Consider the following 16462-nt stretch of genomic DNA (forward strand, 5'->3'; position numbering starts at 1 on the left):
ACGGAGCGTAGTCTTCGTCCTCCTCCTCGTCTTTGAAAAGAGCTCCCCATCCATTGTGGAGCTCATCGGGTTCTGCCTCGGGTCCGCGAGGGTCCATAGGCGCGCACTAAAAGAGTTCCTCTGTCTGCCCATACGAGAGACAGAGGATAACAGACAAATTGAGTATGGGGGACATATAGCAACTGCTCGCGAGAGTCAGAGAGATGTACCGGTTACGGGAGTATCTACGTCGAGCAGACGGTAGGCTCGGCGCAGCTCAAAGACGTCGCGAGATAAGCAGGCAGGCGCGCGCGACAAGACAGCTCGGACACGTCGGGAGAGAGGCAGGAAAGTCACACAGGTCACCGAGCGGGGAGTCACGGGGGTGGATCCACCAGACGTTCAGGAGCGCGGAAAGTCCCGGTTTTTTCATTTCCGCTCAAAGCTCCGAACGTCTGGTCACGAGACTACAGAGCAATATGCATTGTCTTGTGTGGGTCGGAGTGCACGAGGCTTGCGAAAGCTTATACAGGATCTGGAGGACATGTCAGTAAGTTCCCTTCATTCAGGGGGAAACGATGCGATAGGTTGGGACACATGTGGCTTCGACATGCTGATGATCACATGACGGACTTGTGGGTTCCACCTAGGCTAACACCGAGTCTAACACATCAGAAAACCTGCTCGAGAACTATGTAGCGTTATGATTTGCATTCAAGTGCCATCGCATCGCCTACCAACATAACGATTCGCGATCTCGCCCGATGCAGCTGTCCGTGTGTCACGTAGACACTAGAGGGGTCATTGAGTTTACCGACAGTCACGCCTTGTAAGTCTCACACGAAGTTCATGCTCAGCATCTCGGACGGCAGGAAGACGAGCTGACCACTGACCCTACTGCTCCCGGTGGCTCTCTATCCGCGGATTAGGGGACACGAATATCAAAACAACGAGTAGCATATCCCGTCCGAGACTAACGCAACCTAGATGCTGTAAGTACTCGTACATGATGAGTGATTCTGTCCGCGTCGACCGGGCAGTGAGTACCTCCCCCAAGGGACAGCGCGGCCGGTCCAACAATCTGACATGCGTAGCGGTGGAGTTGACAGGGGCCACCCACTTGCGGGCATTCTAGCACGAAAGTCGCACGAGACGCATTCATCATGCTCTGATTTAGGGTGCGGTCAACAATGAAAAGGGTTTATAACGAACCGTTATTAACGGACGCCCTCTTGGACCTCTTGTTAACACGTGTTATTTACGGTTGATCAACGGGGCGCTAAACCAAGTTCACAAGTTGTTGACCCGAGTAATAAACATCTCAGTCGACCGACAGGGTCCCTAGAACTCCGAGACACCTCGCCATTGCAATTACTGTTCATTTGACAAGGCATGACATCAATGAGCTGTGTGGCGACGAGTCCCACTCTCCCTTCGAGATCTTAATCAGACCAAGCTTACTGGCGGCTTTGGCCAGCGGCCTGCATAAATTAGAGGCACCAAGCTTGCAGTTCACAGAAGCACTACTCTGGCCTACAGTAAACACAATGAATGCGGTCTATTGTTGTTATTAGAGTCAAAAGGACGCTCAAATGGGTCCTAGTTTTGAACAATTCTTGACATGGCTATCCAGACTCGTACTTTCTAATTGTTTATTAACAGGTTATTAACTTGTTGATAATCCACGTGTTAACAATTCGGATTTGTTGCCCGCACCCTACTCTGATTCGTGTCCCCTCCGGCAGTTCGAGAGAATTAGACACATGCTGCCGCTGCGAGAGGCACACAACGAACCCTTTGCGGACTGATCAAACGCGGGAGTGTTGACAGGAGACTGATCGGTAGTGGCTCTTCCCCGCATTTTCCTGAGATACGATTGGGTGTTGACCTATGGTCGGCTAGAGCTAGTCCAACTCATGTGTTCAGGTGAAGCATCCCGAAATTTCTCTGCTATTTGGTCGACCCGCATGGTACATGCACGGTAGCCTTCGAGAGCCTGTCAACGGCAGTGTCTACACGACGCCACAAAGTTGAAACGGACGATCGGTATCGGAGAGGAGCATCGGTCGTCACTGCGACGCGCGGGTGCCTCAGGCGATCGGTAGTACGAGAGCGAGCTCGATCGTGATTCGCTGGGCCGGACCTAACTGTTCGAATTTGACTGCTGTATTTTATACCATCACCAACGTGAATCGGTCCCGAGGTCTAGACACAGTGGTTCAATGCGCCGATGTGTGGCGCGGCTCATCGACGGAGCCTTGCTTGTGGCGAGTGAGTTGGAAACGAGGCCATGGGCGACGGAGGGGCCGAGGGAGCAAAACCGTGAGGGCCGCCGGGAAGCATTCAATTCCAGCGTGCTCACCGACTATGATGGAGCTCCATCTCCAGCACTCGATGATATAGATGTCCGTCTCACGTCGCGGAAGTTGGCTGGTTGCTGCCGTGGCTGGTGCCTGTCGCGTGAGGCCCTTTCCCGGAGGAGGGGGGGGGAGATCTTCCTGATTTGACGGCTTGGGGCAAGTTTTCATCGGTGTTGAGTGCTGTACAGTAGAGATGATTGCATCCGAATGAATGGAGACTGCGATTGCACAGATGGAAGGAAACTGATGATCTACGGTGACGACATGGTGAAGTGCCGCAGGGGTGTAAAGACGTAAGCTATTAGTATGTAGCTAAGATGTCTTGTGCGGCGCGGGATGGGTCTGCGCCGCGACGATCGTGGAGTTTAGGCGCTTTCAGCCCGAGAAGAACTTCTATCACAGCGGAGGACATGCATATCTCAGTCATCTACCGCTCGACGCCCGAGATTGTGCTTATCGAGAACTCACCTGCAAACCCCGCAGGCCCACCGACTTTTGCGCGAGCGTACACAGCAGCGTGATTATGCCGTAAGAGCGTACGCGTTCCGGCGGCAGTACCGAGTGGGTTAGATAGCTGCCTCTATAGTCTGGGCTGGGATCTGCAAAGATGAGAAACATAGCAGTCTCTCCTGACGTCGTGTTTGACTTCGGTTCTCCGCAAGGGGTTTCTCGAGCGGGGCATCAAGTCGCGCGACGATACGGGGGAATTGATGCCCCGCTCACAACGCGGCTGCCGTGATCGCTGCCTCAGCGAACATCAATCCCATCTCGTGGCTAGGTGTCTTCAGGGAAAGGTTTTTCAAAAAGGCCGAGACACACGTACAGAATTGACCGCAGGAGAGCGTGCACCTTGTGGACAGATGCTGCGCAAGCAAGGAATGGCATGAATGGTTACGGTTCAGCCTGTGCTGCACGTGGGGGCAATATTGCAAAGGGACCACATAATGCAGTGTTGTGGAGGGGAACGAAAATGAAGGTAAGTATCCGTGCAACGTCGCAACGTTGTGTGGAGGCTTGGTGGTGGCGTGAGCCGGAGGGTGTCAGTCGAGTTGTCAAGACTTCGTGGGCGATGTTAGAGATCGGAAGCTACGAGTCTTCGAATGATGCGTGGATCCGCTCGAGATATGTAAGTGATAGCACAATGACGCGGCATCAACGACTTGTCAACCTAGCGTATGGAGTTGGGGGGATCCACGTGAGTTATTTGGCTGGTGCCTCAGGAGTTACGTCTAACAAAGACCGAGAGATTGTATGTGAAAACTGAGGAAGGCAGTAGGATGGGAGAACTTGCACGAGGGCGATCGTACGGTTCCGGCGGGCGCTGTAGTGCGAGGCCTCCAAGAGGAGAAGTTCGAAGGGCGCGTGTGCGGAGAGCCAGGAGAGAGCATCGCTTGCTTTCCCATCATTTCGCCGACATTAATCACGGACGTTGGTTCTCTTACCAAACATCCAGACTGTCAAGGCACAGGACATCTGGACTCCTCGGACGCACGGATCTCGACTTGGTCAAGACAGCGCGGAGAGGACTTCGGGGCGGAGCTCTTCCGTGCTGCATACAGCCATTCGCCTTGTCGACAGTACAGCCCGCTTCACGCTATCATCGTGTCCGACCCGGGCGTCCTGGACGCCTGTGCTAGAAGTTCGCTGACGTCGACTCGGAGAGAGGCTGCTGGAAAACAGATGGCGCACATCGCTCAGGTTGCAGTCGAAGCTTGCGGAGATATGACGGAGAGAACACCGTAGATCGTCGTTGCATTATGGATAGAGTATGTACATACTTGCAGGGATATCGATTGGCCGGCATCAGTCGGTCCAGTACCGTTCTCACGCTCCTCGGGGGCGACGCGTGCTCCCCCTCCTAGTCCTCCATCCTCTTCTACTTATCCCTCTTGGACACGCCTCCACCCATCTGGAACGAAAGAGATATCTAACATCCGACGTTCGGCAGGCGAACGGTGCGAATGTCCATTTCCGCAGTCCCCATTTGGCCTCAACGGTGGCAATGGAAACATGCTGAATCTTCTCCAATCGAATGTGAACAGGTGTAAACCTTTTGCAACAAACGTCGACTCGGCCTCTCATTTTGCCCAGCCACTCGTTCCGACAGCCGGTTTCCGAGTCCCCACAGTGCCAGTGCCCCTCGACGACTTTGGGCGTCGTCGGAGTCGCACCCTGGGCGCTGCCAGCTTACCAGAGCTTACCCACTGGCTACCAATCACGGCGCAGGAAAAGGAGCGCAGACAGGCACACACTCAGGAAGAGTATCATGTGAGAGGATTATGGCAGCAGGACTTGGTCCATGAAACGCAGTCGCCAGAGCCCCGATCATCCTTCCCAGTATAGTACTACTAGCGCGGTAAGCCTGACCGGGTCGCGGTACCAATCCGACGCTGACCTTGCTGATCGCTCTCTCCAGATGGGAACACCGTCCTATCTGACGCGGGTAGGCGAGCGGGCGGGGCATCCTCGCCCCCAGACTGGGGCGTGCGGGGGAAGAGGAGGATCCCCACGAACAGTTGCAGGCTTTGTGGGGTAGATTGACGCTGCGCCGGACGGCAGAACAGGAAACAGACAAAAAATTTACGGGCAAGGAAACAGGCAGAGAACTGCCTGAGCGCTCGTAGGCGCTCGCCTACCGGCAAACTAGATCTCGCTGATGCAGGGAGGCGGGATCCGCATGGATCCTCGTTCCTCGTTGGACGAGGGCTCCTGTTCTCCTTCCCAACTGGATCACTCTCGATTTGCCTATAAAATGGTCGTGTCGCGCCCCCCGTTTCCCCGTGGTCGTTCTTCCCCACTCTCCTCGTTCCACCTGCTAACGCGTTCTCTTCCCCACACCCTAACGCGTCTTCAATCACAATGCCAGGTGGTCCGGTAGCTGCAGGCGGGGGCATCAATGCCTCCGGCTCCAAGAACAAGTTGGCGGGCATCGCCATGACCGCCTTCGCCGCCTTCGGTGGTATCCTCTTCGGTTACGACACCGGTACGATCGCTGGTATCAAACAGATGCCCGACTGGCTCCGCAAGTTCGGCGTCCACACCACCGACACTACCACCTACCCTCTCGGTTACTACCTGCCCTCGTCGCGCGAGTCGCTGGTAGTCTCCATCCTCTCTGCTGGGACCTTCTTTGGTGAGCCGTTCCTGCTATCCTTCACTTCTTCCACGAGCGCTGACATGACTTTTTCAGGTGCCCTTCTCGGTGCCCCAGTGGCCGATATCCTGGGTCGTCGGATTGGTATCATGGTCTCCTGCTTGGTCTTCTCCCTTGGCGTTGCCCTCCAGACCGGTTCCAACAATCTCGCCACATTCGTAGTCGGCCGTGTCTTCGCCGGCGGAGGTGTCGGTTTGGTCTCCACCCTCATCCCCATGTACCAGTCCGAGTGTTCGCCCAAGTGGATCCGTGGTGCTGTTGTTGCCGGTTACCAATGGGCGATCACTATCGGTCTCCTGCTTGCCTCCGTCATCAACAACGCGACCAAGAACCGCCCAAACCACTCTGCGTGGCAGATCCCCATCTCCATCCAATTCATTTGGGCCTTCATCCTCACCCTCGGCATGTTCTACCTCCCCGAGTCGCCCCGTTGGCTTATCAAAAAGGGTAGGGACGAGGCTGCTGCTCGTGCCCTCTCTCGCCTCACGTCGCTCCCTCCTGACGACCCAGAGGTCGAGACGGAGCTGAACGACATCCGCGCTGCCCTTGCTGAAGAACAGAAGCTCGGCGACAGCACGTACATCGACTGCTTCAGGTTCTCGGACAACAAGATCTTCCTCCGTACCATGTCTGGTATCCTTATCCAAGCGTGGCAGCAGCTCACTGGCATCAACTTCATCTTCTACTGTGAGTTTGAGATACTTTGTGGTATCGCACGGACTCTTTCACTGATCGATGTTCACAGATGGCACGACCTTCTTCCAGAACTCCGGCATCAAGAACCCCTTCCTGATCTCGGTCGCGACCAACATCGTCAACTGCTTCATGACCCTGCCGGGTATGTGGGGCATCGAGAGGTTCGGTCGCCGCTCCCTCCTCCTCTATGGTGCCGTCGTCATGTGCATCTGCGAGTTTATCGTCGCGATCGTCGGCGTCACCATCTCCGTCGAAAACCAGTCCGGCCAGCAGGCGCTCATCGCGCTCGTCTGCATCTACATCGCCGCCTTCGCCTCCACATGGGGCCCCATCGCCTGGGTCATCTGCGGCGAGATCTTCCCGCTCAACATCCGCGCCAAGGCGATGTCGCTCTCCGCCGCGTCGAACTGGCTCTGGAATTTCGGCATCGGCTACGCCACGCCTTACCTCGTCAACAGCGGCCCCGGCAACGCCGACCTCGGTGTCAAGGTGTTCTTCATCTGGGGCTCGACGTGTGCGGGCTGCGTGATCTTCACCTACTTCTGCATCCCCGAGACCAAGGGCCTGTCGCTCGAGCAGGTCGACCTTCTCTACCAGAACTCGACGCCCATCACGTCCGTGCGCTACCGCGAGGAGATCATCGCTCAGGACGTGCACGTCTCGGACATCAAGCAGGAGGCCGAGCACCACGACGAGGTCGAGAAGGTCTAAGCGCCTTTCCTCCATGGGTCAGTTTGCGAGGATATGTGGCAATGTCCTCGCGTGTAATGTTAGAAAGCGTGAGCTTCGTTCATCGCTCTCATCGTCATGAGTTATGTAATGCCTTGCATCTGCATCGTGCATCGTCATCAGTGTTATTCATACTTGCCCTCATTCACGCGTATTGACGTCTCTTAATGGCACTTACGTTCTAGTACTATATCCTCTAGTACGGATACCTGTTCATGTACTGTAGTCCCAAAATTACAGCAATCTTTCGCTGCTCAACGAACCGAGTGCTCCGAGTCAACGAAATCGCGAAGGCGATTGTGAGACGCCTTGACAAACATGATGCATGATGTCCCGCGTTGCGCAGCGCCAAAGGCTGTGTTACACGAATATCGAATATCGCTTGCTGCTGGCGCGATCACAGAGTTGAACACCACTAGTGCTTTGACAACGAGACAGTGCGCGAAACCACCCATGTCGCTCGCCGAAAATCCGTTTGCTGATCCCTGCCACCACAGAAGTCGTTCATGCAGGTGGACCACCTACTACTAGAAGCGGCTAGCGTTGCATACCTCGAAGGCACGCTTCCATCGCACCCAGTATCGTGAAGGCATAAGGGTAAGTTGGAAATCTGTTGAGTAGCATCCTCGGTACCAACTGACCCAGCGTTGTCCTTGCATCTCGTCAGACGGGTCGCTATGTGGCTTCTGGACACGGATGACGGCTCTTTCTTCTGGATTGACCGGCCGCGAGAGCACCGCTATGCCATCCTATCTCACGTCTGGCGTCAGGGGGGAGAAGAGACGTTCCAGGATCTTAGAGCTCTGCAGAACGCGGAGAAAGCACGGAAGGGTTTGAAGCGGCGTTTACTCAAGATTCGGACACCCCTCCCTTCGGTTCTGTCCCGAGCCTCGGACAAGATCAGAGGCTGTTGCGCGGTCGCCAGGAAACACGGCTACCGCTGGGCGTGGATCGACTCGTGTTGTATTGACAAGACAAGCAGCAGCGAGCTCTCCGAGGCCATCAACTCCATGCACGAGTGGTACGCCGCGGCAGACGTCTGCTTCGCGCTCCTGGACGACGTCGGGGACGACCACGATCCGCGCTTAAAGGACTCGAAGTTCCGCAGGAGCAGATGGTTCACTCGCGGCTGGACCCTCCAGGAGCTCATTGCGCCCGCAGTCGTCGTCTTCTTCTCCAAGGACTGGCGTCTCCTCGGGACGAAGGAACAGCTGGCGGATCTCGTCGAGCAAATCACAGGGGTCGACCGGGCGGTGCTGAGGCACGAGATCCCTCTGGACGCGGTCAGCGTCGCCCGACGGATGTCATGGGCGTCGAAGCGGCAAACTACGCGTGAAGAGGACAGGGCGTACTCGCTCATGGGCATCTTCGGCGTCAACATGCCAACGATCTATGGAGAAGGCCAGAACGCGTTCATTAGGCTCCAGGAGGAGATTCTCAAACACGTTCCTGACCAGACGATCTTTGCGTGGGGACCCACCCTCTTCGACGATGCCGTGCTTTACAAGGGCCTTGGCCCACGCTCCGTCGTGGACGACAGCAGATATTGGCAGTCGCGTAACCTGCTCGCTTGGTCGCCCGATGCGTTCATCACCTCGGGTGGCATCTCGTCTATTTCCCTCGAGGCGTTCGAGAACCGTGTGGGGTTAGCCTTTTCCTTCTCGGAATATCACGTCACGAGTTACGGTATGCGGTTACGCGTGCCTCTCATTCCCATCCAACACGGTTCCAACAAGACGACGTATTTGGCGATTCTGGCTTGTGAGGATGCTGCCGGGAACTTGCTAGCCTTGATGCTCTTTCCTCAGCGCGAGGGCTCGAGCCGCTATTACGTCGGCCATTACGTTGGAAGCCCTCAGGTGCCTCCGTACGCATACTTTCGGGCTGTGAGCCTGTCGAAAGCGCGGTTATCGGAAATTTTACATACCGCGGGAATCCAGGACGTCTGCATCCCCTACCGCGCGTCCCTCATGGGGCACCGGAAGCCTCAGCCCATCGCATCACCAGCCCTTTTCAAGTGTCCTTGTGACGTCGTCGTCCCAGGATGGGTCGCATCGAAGCTTAGGGAGGAAGGGTTCGCCGCCGCCGCTCTGCGAGAGAACAATGACGACGACCTGACGCTGCACATCTCGGAGGTGACCTCGTTTGCAGATTCTATCCTCGTGCTCAAGAGCGCCAAGGAGACAATACGGATACATATGGGTCGCTGTCCATGCATTGGACAGTTCCTGGCGGTCTCCGTAGTCGGCTCGGGCGATGCGGGTCTGGAAAGGGCGGCGACAGTGCGGTCAGGCGGCATGGTCTCGGGCTTTGACAATGGCTTGCTGTCGTCAAGGCAAGACAAAAGGTCTATTGCGTCTTTGGGAGCGGTAGATCGCCCATTCGGAGCGGCCAAAATCGCGGATCTCGCTCCTCGATGTCCCACTGGACACGTTGCGGCCTGGGAAGGGGGATCGAAGGAGTTTGCATACGGCAATCGGACTGTCCGATTGACGTTCAGCGCGTGGTTAACTCGTCAGGACGTATATACATTGGGTGTAGAGCTAGGCACGGAGGAGGTTCCTGAGGTTGAATAGACTCACGCGTTAGTCACCTTCCACAGTCATATTATAAAGAGCTGTGCTGGCGTAACGCAAGTGTGCGCTGTGGTATCAGGTGCACGCAAGCATACAATTGGGCCCCGCGAGACCCACTTCTCACCGATATGGTTTGATTCCCAATGGAAAACAGTGTTCCTCTTATATCCGACTGCTCTCCCTTACAAAGGTCGCGTGCATACGAAGATACGGCGTTATGCACTAGTGGGAATGGGTACCATGTCCATGATGTCCCATCAGACCGCAATATTCGAACAAAATCAGTGAGGGCCGGAGCCACACTCCCGTTTTGCGGCATCAATCCGGCTTGACACAGAAATATGACTACCAAATCTTGATGGTACCACAAACGAAGTCCGTCGCCCGGGGACTTCCTATGGGTTGTCAGCGGGGCGGACGTTACTCAAAGATAACCATCCACAACGTCATGCCGGCGCAGCGCCACCTTTCGACGTCAAATGTCGCAGCAGAACAATTCGAAAGCGTGGGGATGTACCAAGCCGGCGCGTAATACAGCGCCGTCTGTCATACAAACTTTGAAAGGCAGCCAGAAAAGTCGTGCAGCCGGAAAGTAGCGTACCATGGTGCGTATCGAAGTTCCTAGCGAAGACTTGACAGAGGCGCGCCACATGACCCATAACGGTGAGGGGGGCGGAAGTAAATGATGTACGCGTGGCTGAGATTTTCTTTTCAAAGGCGGCGACAGAGAAAGCCTGGCGACATGAGTCGATGGCTGTTGAGGATTTGGAGGTTTAGGCTGCAGAAAGGCTCTGTTCGAGTGAATTCACCGGGAGACGCCCGATAGCCATGGGCCGCCTTACGTAAGTCCAGCAGGAAATGCCCGGCTTCCAGCAAGCAAGTCTCTTTCCCCAGTGTCCTCACTCACCAATTTCTCTGCTGTCCGCCTTTCCCCCTGCTCCCGTCAAGGTTGTCTCAAAATGGCTGGCGCACGCGATACCGTCGACTATTCTTTGCTCAAGGATGACCAAATCGATGCGATGGCCAGCTCAGGCTCGGACCTGCTCCTCGGCTCCTTCGATCCCTCAAAACTCCATCCACTGGCTGGCATAGAAGACAAGCTCGACTACCTCCAGCTGGATGATGACAAAACAAGTGACCTTCCAGGAGCTGGGGGCGCGATTCCCTCGCGGGGCTGGAGTGATGACTTGTGTTATGGCACGGGAACGATGTATCTCAGCGGTTCGTACTCTTTATCGGCTTTTCACGTCTGCCCCTTCTTTCATCATCGTTCTCCTTCGAAGGCGGGGTCAGCACGATCATGCTAGTCTGACCGGATGTCGCTCCTATTCGTCACACCTTATCTCCCCTTATTGTTTTGCGCCATCACATGCTCACACCACACCTCCAGGGCTCGCCCTTGGCGGCGTGTGGGGACTGCGCGAGGGCGCACGTAGACCCCTGGCGGTGTCCAATGCCAGGCTAAGGATCAACAGCATCCTCAACTCGGTCACCCGTCGAGGCACATTCATAGGGAACTCTGCCGGCTGTCTCGGTACGAACGCTTCTCCTCTTTGACGTGTTTCGCTTATTCATTCATCCCCGTACAGCTCTCGTCTACAACGCCTTTAATTCCTCAATAGACCATTTCCGTGGCATGCACGACACATACGGAAGCATGGCTGCTGGCGCACTTACTGGCGCGTTATATAAGTCAACCGGTACGCCTTCTTAATTGCTTCTCCGCGACTATCCGTTCTTATTGTTTTGCCTCATGTAGCCGGTGTGAAGCCCGCCCTTGCCGCGGCAACTTTCATCTCAGGACTCGCCGGGTTGTGGAGTTATGTTAAGACCGCAGTCTAGTATATTTCATGTATAATCTATCGTACATTAATCCCATGTGAGTCATCGTCCCCGCTTTCCATCATCCTCCGTCCGCGGCTGGCTGCTGTTAAGTTTAGATAACCTCCTGCCTCGGGTCAGACTGGCCGTCGGTTTGGAACCGGCGTCATTGATTTGACATAACCTCTTGAGACTTCGAGCCCTGGAATCGGAAGCAACCCTGCATCGATCAGCCACTATGAGGAATTTTCTCTATTGCCGCTAGTATTTAGTCCCGCACCGAATGTGGCTAAGCTCAGTTCCTCTGCGTGCTGCCGTACCGTCGTCTGCCGCAGTGGATCCGTTGTGCCCTCCTTGGCCTCTTTGGATTTTTGGTCGGCCTGTGGATGTGGACGCCTGCTCAGCCTCTTCTGCAAAGCGCTGCTCCATCTCGGCTAAATCACAAGGCTTCAAGCATTTCGTGCGTTTGCCTCACGGCGTTACCGTTGGACCCAGACTTACGGTAGAAGCGCGCATATGGTACGTCTCCCTTTTGTCTCCGCGTCTTCATCTAGCACAAACCACCCTTGCTCCCTTCCTCTTGCTCAGCTCACCCAGACCGTTCCCCTCGACCGCTGTGCGACTCCCTTGCACAACGGTATCACCAAATCCTGCGGGCACACCGTTACACCCAAGGATCGGACGAAACTCTCGATAAATTTCCTATCCAGCGAAAGCCCCCTCGCAGAGGGTACCACGTCCCCTCCGCAACGGTCTTCCGCACTGTCCAGTAGGGCGCGCGGTGTAAATCGACAGCCTCCTATCCTGAACAGTTCTGAAGACATTGAGATCGCGACCGAAGGGTCCAGCAGTGAATCCAGGTGGGTGCCAGCAAGGAATTACGTGCTATAAAGCTTCGTATGACGTTGGCCGAATTGTTCACAGATCGTACCGCCTCGAGATCGTACAACATCCCCACCGCACAGCAGAGTTTGGCGCGTCTGCTCTCACGCGCCTTCCTCTCGCACCCCCGCTGATAGCGCAGTTGATAATGCGCGACTCGGCGGGACGCACTGTTACCGAGTAAGTAGCACGAGGGGGTTCGAGCAACAATAGGTATTCGCTGAGAAACTCCCCAGCGAGATGGACCTGCCGTTCCTTGTCGCTCAGGTGTCTCTCATGAGCAGCGACGGTTCCGCGTCAATGGATTATGGTACGAGTCATGACGGACGGCCTGCCCGCGACAGGTTGCTGTACGGCAACTTGGTGTCCTCTCCCCATATTCTACGCAATCTACAAGGAAGGAGAGGGGTCTACTTCATGTTTCCCGATGTTTCCGTCCGCCAGAGGGGTCATTTCCTGCTGAAAGTCACTCTGATCCGGTTACCACGGTTCGTCGCCATAGGCAGCTGCAATACATCCATTGCTGACGTGGTTCAGATTCGATGACCCTGTGGCACTAGCCCAGCAGAATGGTCGAGGAGCCATCGTTGCGGAAGCACGATCCCTCCCTTTTGAAGTGTTCCCACTCCGAGAATACGTTGCTCCCGGTGAGAACGAATTGCGCCCCAGCGGATCACAAAAACTCACGATATGGTTGCTCCCTTTCACGAAGCACAAACACCATTGACGCAGTACTTCCTGCAGCAAGGTGCCCGAATGTACGCTTTTGCCACTACAACTAACTTTGCCCGAGGACCGCCGCTGAGTTGATGACTCTCCTACATCAAGGATCGGACCGCCCCCGCGTTCTCTGTAACCCTTTCCCCACACGCACACGATATACCAGATACCGACAGCGCACACACGCGCTCCACGCGATCGACGATCTACTTGTTGTACTCGACTCGGGACCCATAAGTGCTGTAGGCGCTCCGCCGGGTGTGTAGATCTATTGTTGCCTTTGTTTTCGTACCCATTGTTCGACTGGCGCCGCCCCGCCCCCGAGTATCCACTAGTCCTTTCGTTCCACCTTCGTTCTACGCTAATGCCCCCTTGGACGCTCGGATTGATTGCCTTGGCCTCCGAGGACGTTTTACATATGCCGTATAGAGTAATCTCGTCCCTTGTTCGTTACGCTTCCCGCTTGGCAGATGGAACGTCCATGCATTGTGGCGTTCGGCGCACGCAACATGACAGATTATTTGTGTGATGCATGTTGCTTCCTGGCCTTTGCGCCCCGTCGATGGTTGTCGTTTGCATTGGACATGCTGTATGGCAAGATACGCCTCCGGGTTGTGTTGATCTACCGAATAGTGCGCCACAGCAGGATAGAGAACGGGATATGGGTCGCCGCAAGAGGTACGTCGTATGTGCACACGCCTCAGCGGGGTTCTTCCGCTCAATAGGGCGAGTCTACAGGAGAAGGAATCTTCTGGACGTTGCAGGTACCCCGGCCTTGAGGCCTAGGAGCTGTGCAGAGCGTGGTCAAGCCGTGCCGGGAGTCTTCGCGCGCAGAGCACAGGTCATTGCTGCGGACGCTTCTCCGCAGGTAGCCTATCGAACTGTAGTACAGTGCCGGGAGAAACGACGTTCGTTGGGGGAGATTGGTCAGAAGGGCGATGTCAAGACGGCGTTGGCACACAGCCGCAAGTCTGCGCTTGCCGCCATCCTGCGCGGCAGCTCCGTCACGTGCCCCTCCTATTATAAGCGTTCGTTGCATCGCGGCCGTTCCATCTTCTTCTCGTACAAACCTTCTTCTCAGCTTTCTCCTTCTCCATCTCCACCATGTCCAACCGAGACTACTACGGCGGCGGCGGCCAGCAGCAGTACTACCCTCCCCAGGGTGCGTCTCATGTTATGTGCCTAGCGGGCCGAGGCAGACTGATGTCATTTGCTCGTTGACAGGCCCTCCCCCTGGCCAGGGTGGTTACTACCCCCAGCAGCCCCAGCCAGCCTATGGCCAGCAGCCCTACGGCGGCCAGCCTTATGGCCAGCAGCCCTATCAGCCTCAGCCCCCTCCGCAGACCGTTTACGTGTACGTAGTGGCGCCGAGCTTTGTCTGTGGTCCAGTATGACTGAACGCCGATCGTTTCGGAATGGTATAGACAACAGCAAGACAAGGGTGGCGGAGACGGATGCATGGCATGTCTGGCGGGAATGTGTTTGTGCTGCTGTGCTGAAGGTGCGTTCTCATCGTGATACTCGCCTGTCTGCACTGTCCCCTGACCGCTGTATCTGCGCCCCTCAGAATTGTGCTGCGATTGCTTGTTCTAGAGTCGTACGACAGGCTCTGCCGGCTTGAGCATGTCCTTTCAACTCGTTTCTCATACTCCGTCCGCTACTCCCGGTCCTGTATGATCCCGCATGTACTATAGGACGATCTCTTACACATGGCTACGTTTATGATGTCTACGCGACGCTAGTGGATGCTACTTCTTTCTCGTCTAAAAGCTGGTTCATTTTGAATATGTCGATCGCCAATGACGACTGTGGCGATATTTATTGTGCAGCCGGCCCGTCAACGCAATCGACAGCTCAGCAGCTCGTCAGGCTGTGAGAATGGCCGCAAAGTGCGCTGGAAACATGCACTGGTCCGAGCGCAACGACGCTGGCCCGGGTCCCGGCTTGTCCGGACGGTGTCCTGCCTGATTGAGCGTTCACTGGGCCGAGCCCCGGCCGAGGCGCGGCTTCAAAAGGGAAGGCTGTGATTTGTCGGGAGGCAGCTGCTCCGGGAATGCCCGGGAGAGGTGTCGTGACGAGTGTGACGGCGGGCAGCTTGCTCTCTCGAATATCCGCGTCGTCGTCGACCGACTTGTGCTCATCCCCAAAATGCTTGCCAGGCTCCCTGCGGGTGCCCTGAAGAACGTCGCAGCCCTTCCTGGGGCCTGCTCGACGGTCTTCACCGCCGCGCGCTCTCTCCCGGTGCGTGCTTTTCGTCTTTCTGGCCTGGTGACGCGCTCACGACTCGAACAGCGTGTCCGTTTTGCCTCCACTTCCTCGACTTCCTCTTCCGCGTTCGAGGTACGAACCACTCGCGTTCTGGTATGGTGGGACTTTGGTTGAACTTGGTACCGTTTCTCTAGTCCTTCGCCAATTCCCGTGCGGCCTTGGCCTCCGCGACCCTCTTGACCGTCGGTTCCGTTGCGTGGTACGCCAACTTGTACGGCACTCTCCCCTTTATTGGCGAGGTCCATGCCAACTCTCCCGCTGAGGAGGGTCTCCACCCGCCCCACTACCCCTGGTCCCACTCAGGATGGTTTGATTCCTTCGACCACGCCAGGTAGCTACTTCTTCCGGTTGTCACATCCGAAGCGTTTTTCTTAACGAGCCATTGCAGCATCCGGAGAGGATACCAGGTGTACCGCGAAGTTTGCGCTGCCTGCCACTCTCTGGACCGCATTGCCTGGCGCAATCTTGTCGGTGTCTCCCACACCGTGGACGAGGTCAAGGCCATGGCCGAGGAGATCGAGTACCAGGACGGTCCCGACGACCAGGGCGAAATGTTCCAGCGCCCGGGCAAGCTCTCCGACTACCTGCCCCCTCCCTACCCGAACGAGGAGGCCGCTCGCGCCAGCAATGGTGGTGCGCTTCCTCCCGACTTGAGTCTGATCGTCAAGGCCCGCCACGGCGGTGCGGTAGGTCTTCATTTTTCAAGTGTCGCATTATACCAGACTGAACGCAGTCACTTGGGTAGGACTACATCTTCTCTCTCCTCACCGGTTACAGGGACCCCCCTGCGGGCTTCGAGATCCGTGAGGGCATGAACTACAACCCTTACTTCCCCGGCAACGCTATTTCTATGGCCCGTGTTCTCTTTGACGGTCTTGTAGAGTACGAGGACGGTACGTCGTGATACAGGACAGTTGCCATTGACGCAACTGATCTCGTCCCCCTCTAAGGCACTCCTGCTACCACGTCTCAGATGGCCAAGGATGTCGTCACGTTCTTAAACTGGGCGGCCGAGCCCGAGCACGACGAGCGCAAGAAGGGGGGTCTGAAGGCCGTCATCCTCTTCTCCACTTTGACCGTTATCGCCCTCTACGTGAAGCGCTTCAAGTGGCTGCCCATCAAGACGCGGAAGATCCGTGAGTGCTTTCCGCGCCTCGATGAATCTGCATTGTTGCTGATGTTTGCCTCTTTTCAACTCATGGTCTCTTCATCCCTGAAGAGTATATCCCTCCCGCGGAGAAGCACTGAGAACTCTTAGAGTAGAGTACTAGAACCTG

At 56.0% G+C, this 16462-nt stretch overlaps 5 protein-coding genes across 5 annotated transcripts; all 5 read left to right on the forward strand.

Moving 5' to 3' along the window:
* The first annotated feature begins 4468 nt into the window (after window positions 1-4468).
* Window positions 4469-7171, forward strand: DICSQDRAFT_100798 (MFS monosaccharide transporter). The gene is made up of 4 exons (XM_007362884.1): window positions 4469-4695; window positions 4756-5472; window positions 5530-6180; window positions 6239-7171. The coding sequence occupies exons 2-4, from the start codon at window positions 5199-5201 to the stop codon at window positions 6898-6900; spliced, it is 1587 nt and encodes a 528-aa protein (XP_007362946.1). The 5' UTR covers window positions 4469-4695; window positions 4756-5198; the 3' UTR covers window positions 6901-7171.
* A 324-nt stretch (window positions 7172-7495) lies between these two features.
* On the forward strand, window positions 7496-9505 carry DICSQDRAFT_133813 (HET-domain-containing protein). Its single transcript, XM_007362885.1, has 2 exons — window positions 7496-7515; window positions 7586-9505. The coding sequence occupies exon 2, from the start codon at window positions 7596-7598 to the stop codon at window positions 9492-9494; it is 1899 nt and encodes a 632-aa protein (XP_007362947.1). The 5' UTR covers window positions 7496-7515; window positions 7586-7595; the 3' UTR covers window positions 9495-9505.
* Window positions 9506-10513: 1008 nt separating this feature from the next.
* Window positions 10514-11336, forward strand: DICSQDRAFT_54121 (Tim17-domain-containing protein; the record flags this gene model as incomplete). Its single annotated transcript, XM_007362886.1, has 4 exons — window positions 10514-10715; window positions 10885-11028; window positions 11084-11194; window positions 11254-11336. 4 exons carry the CDS (start codon window positions 10514-10516, stop codon window positions 11334-11336), a joined length of 540 nt encoding a protein of 179 aa, XP_007362948.1.
* A 901-nt stretch (window positions 11337-12237) lies between these two features.
* On the forward strand, window positions 12238-12743 carry DICSQDRAFT_53850 (uncharacterized protein; the record flags this gene model as incomplete). Its single annotated transcript, XM_007362887.1, has 2 exons — window positions 12238-12377; window positions 12434-12743. Coding segments are annotated over 2 exons (450 nt in total), but the record flags the coding sequence as incomplete, so codon positions are not given.
* A 2585-nt stretch (window positions 12744-15328) lies between these two features.
* On the forward strand, window positions 15329-16443 carry DICSQDRAFT_53894 (uncharacterized protein; the record flags this gene model as incomplete). Its single annotated transcript, XM_007362888.1, has 4 exons — window positions 15329-15516; window positions 15574-15871; window positions 15931-16078; window positions 16136-16443. Coding segments are annotated over 4 exons (942 nt in total), but the record flags the coding sequence as incomplete, so codon positions are not given.
* Window positions 16444-16462: the final 19 nt, after the last annotated feature.

The sequence above is a fragment of the Dichomitus squalens genome (genome assembly GCF_000275845.1).
Source record: "Dichomitus squalens LYAD-421 SS1 unplaced genomic scaffold DICSQscaffold_5, whole genome shotgun sequence".
Taxonomy (NCBI): Eukaryota; Fungi; Basidiomycota; class Agaricomycetes; order Polyporales; family Polyporaceae; genus Dichomitus; species Dichomitus squalens.

Bases quoted from the DNA above. Each gene is read 5' to 3' on its own strand.
- DICSQDRAFT_100798 (XM_007362884.1), top strand. From the start codon at position 5,199: ATGCCAGGTGGTCCGGTAGCTGCAGGCGGGGGCATCAATGCCTCCGGC. The intron at 5,473-5,529 runs GTGAGCCGTTCC...TGACTTTTTCAG, and splicing joins CTCTGCTGGGACCTTCTTTG to GTGCCCTTCTCGGTGCCCCA. The intron at 6,181-6,238 runs GTGAGTTTGAGA...CGATGTTCACAG, and splicing joins CATCAACTTCATCTTCTACT to ATGGCACGACCTTCTTCCAG.
- DICSQDRAFT_133813 (XM_007362885.1), top strand. From the start codon at position 7,596: ATGTGGCTTCTGGACACGGATGACGGCTCTTTCTTCTGGATTGACCGG.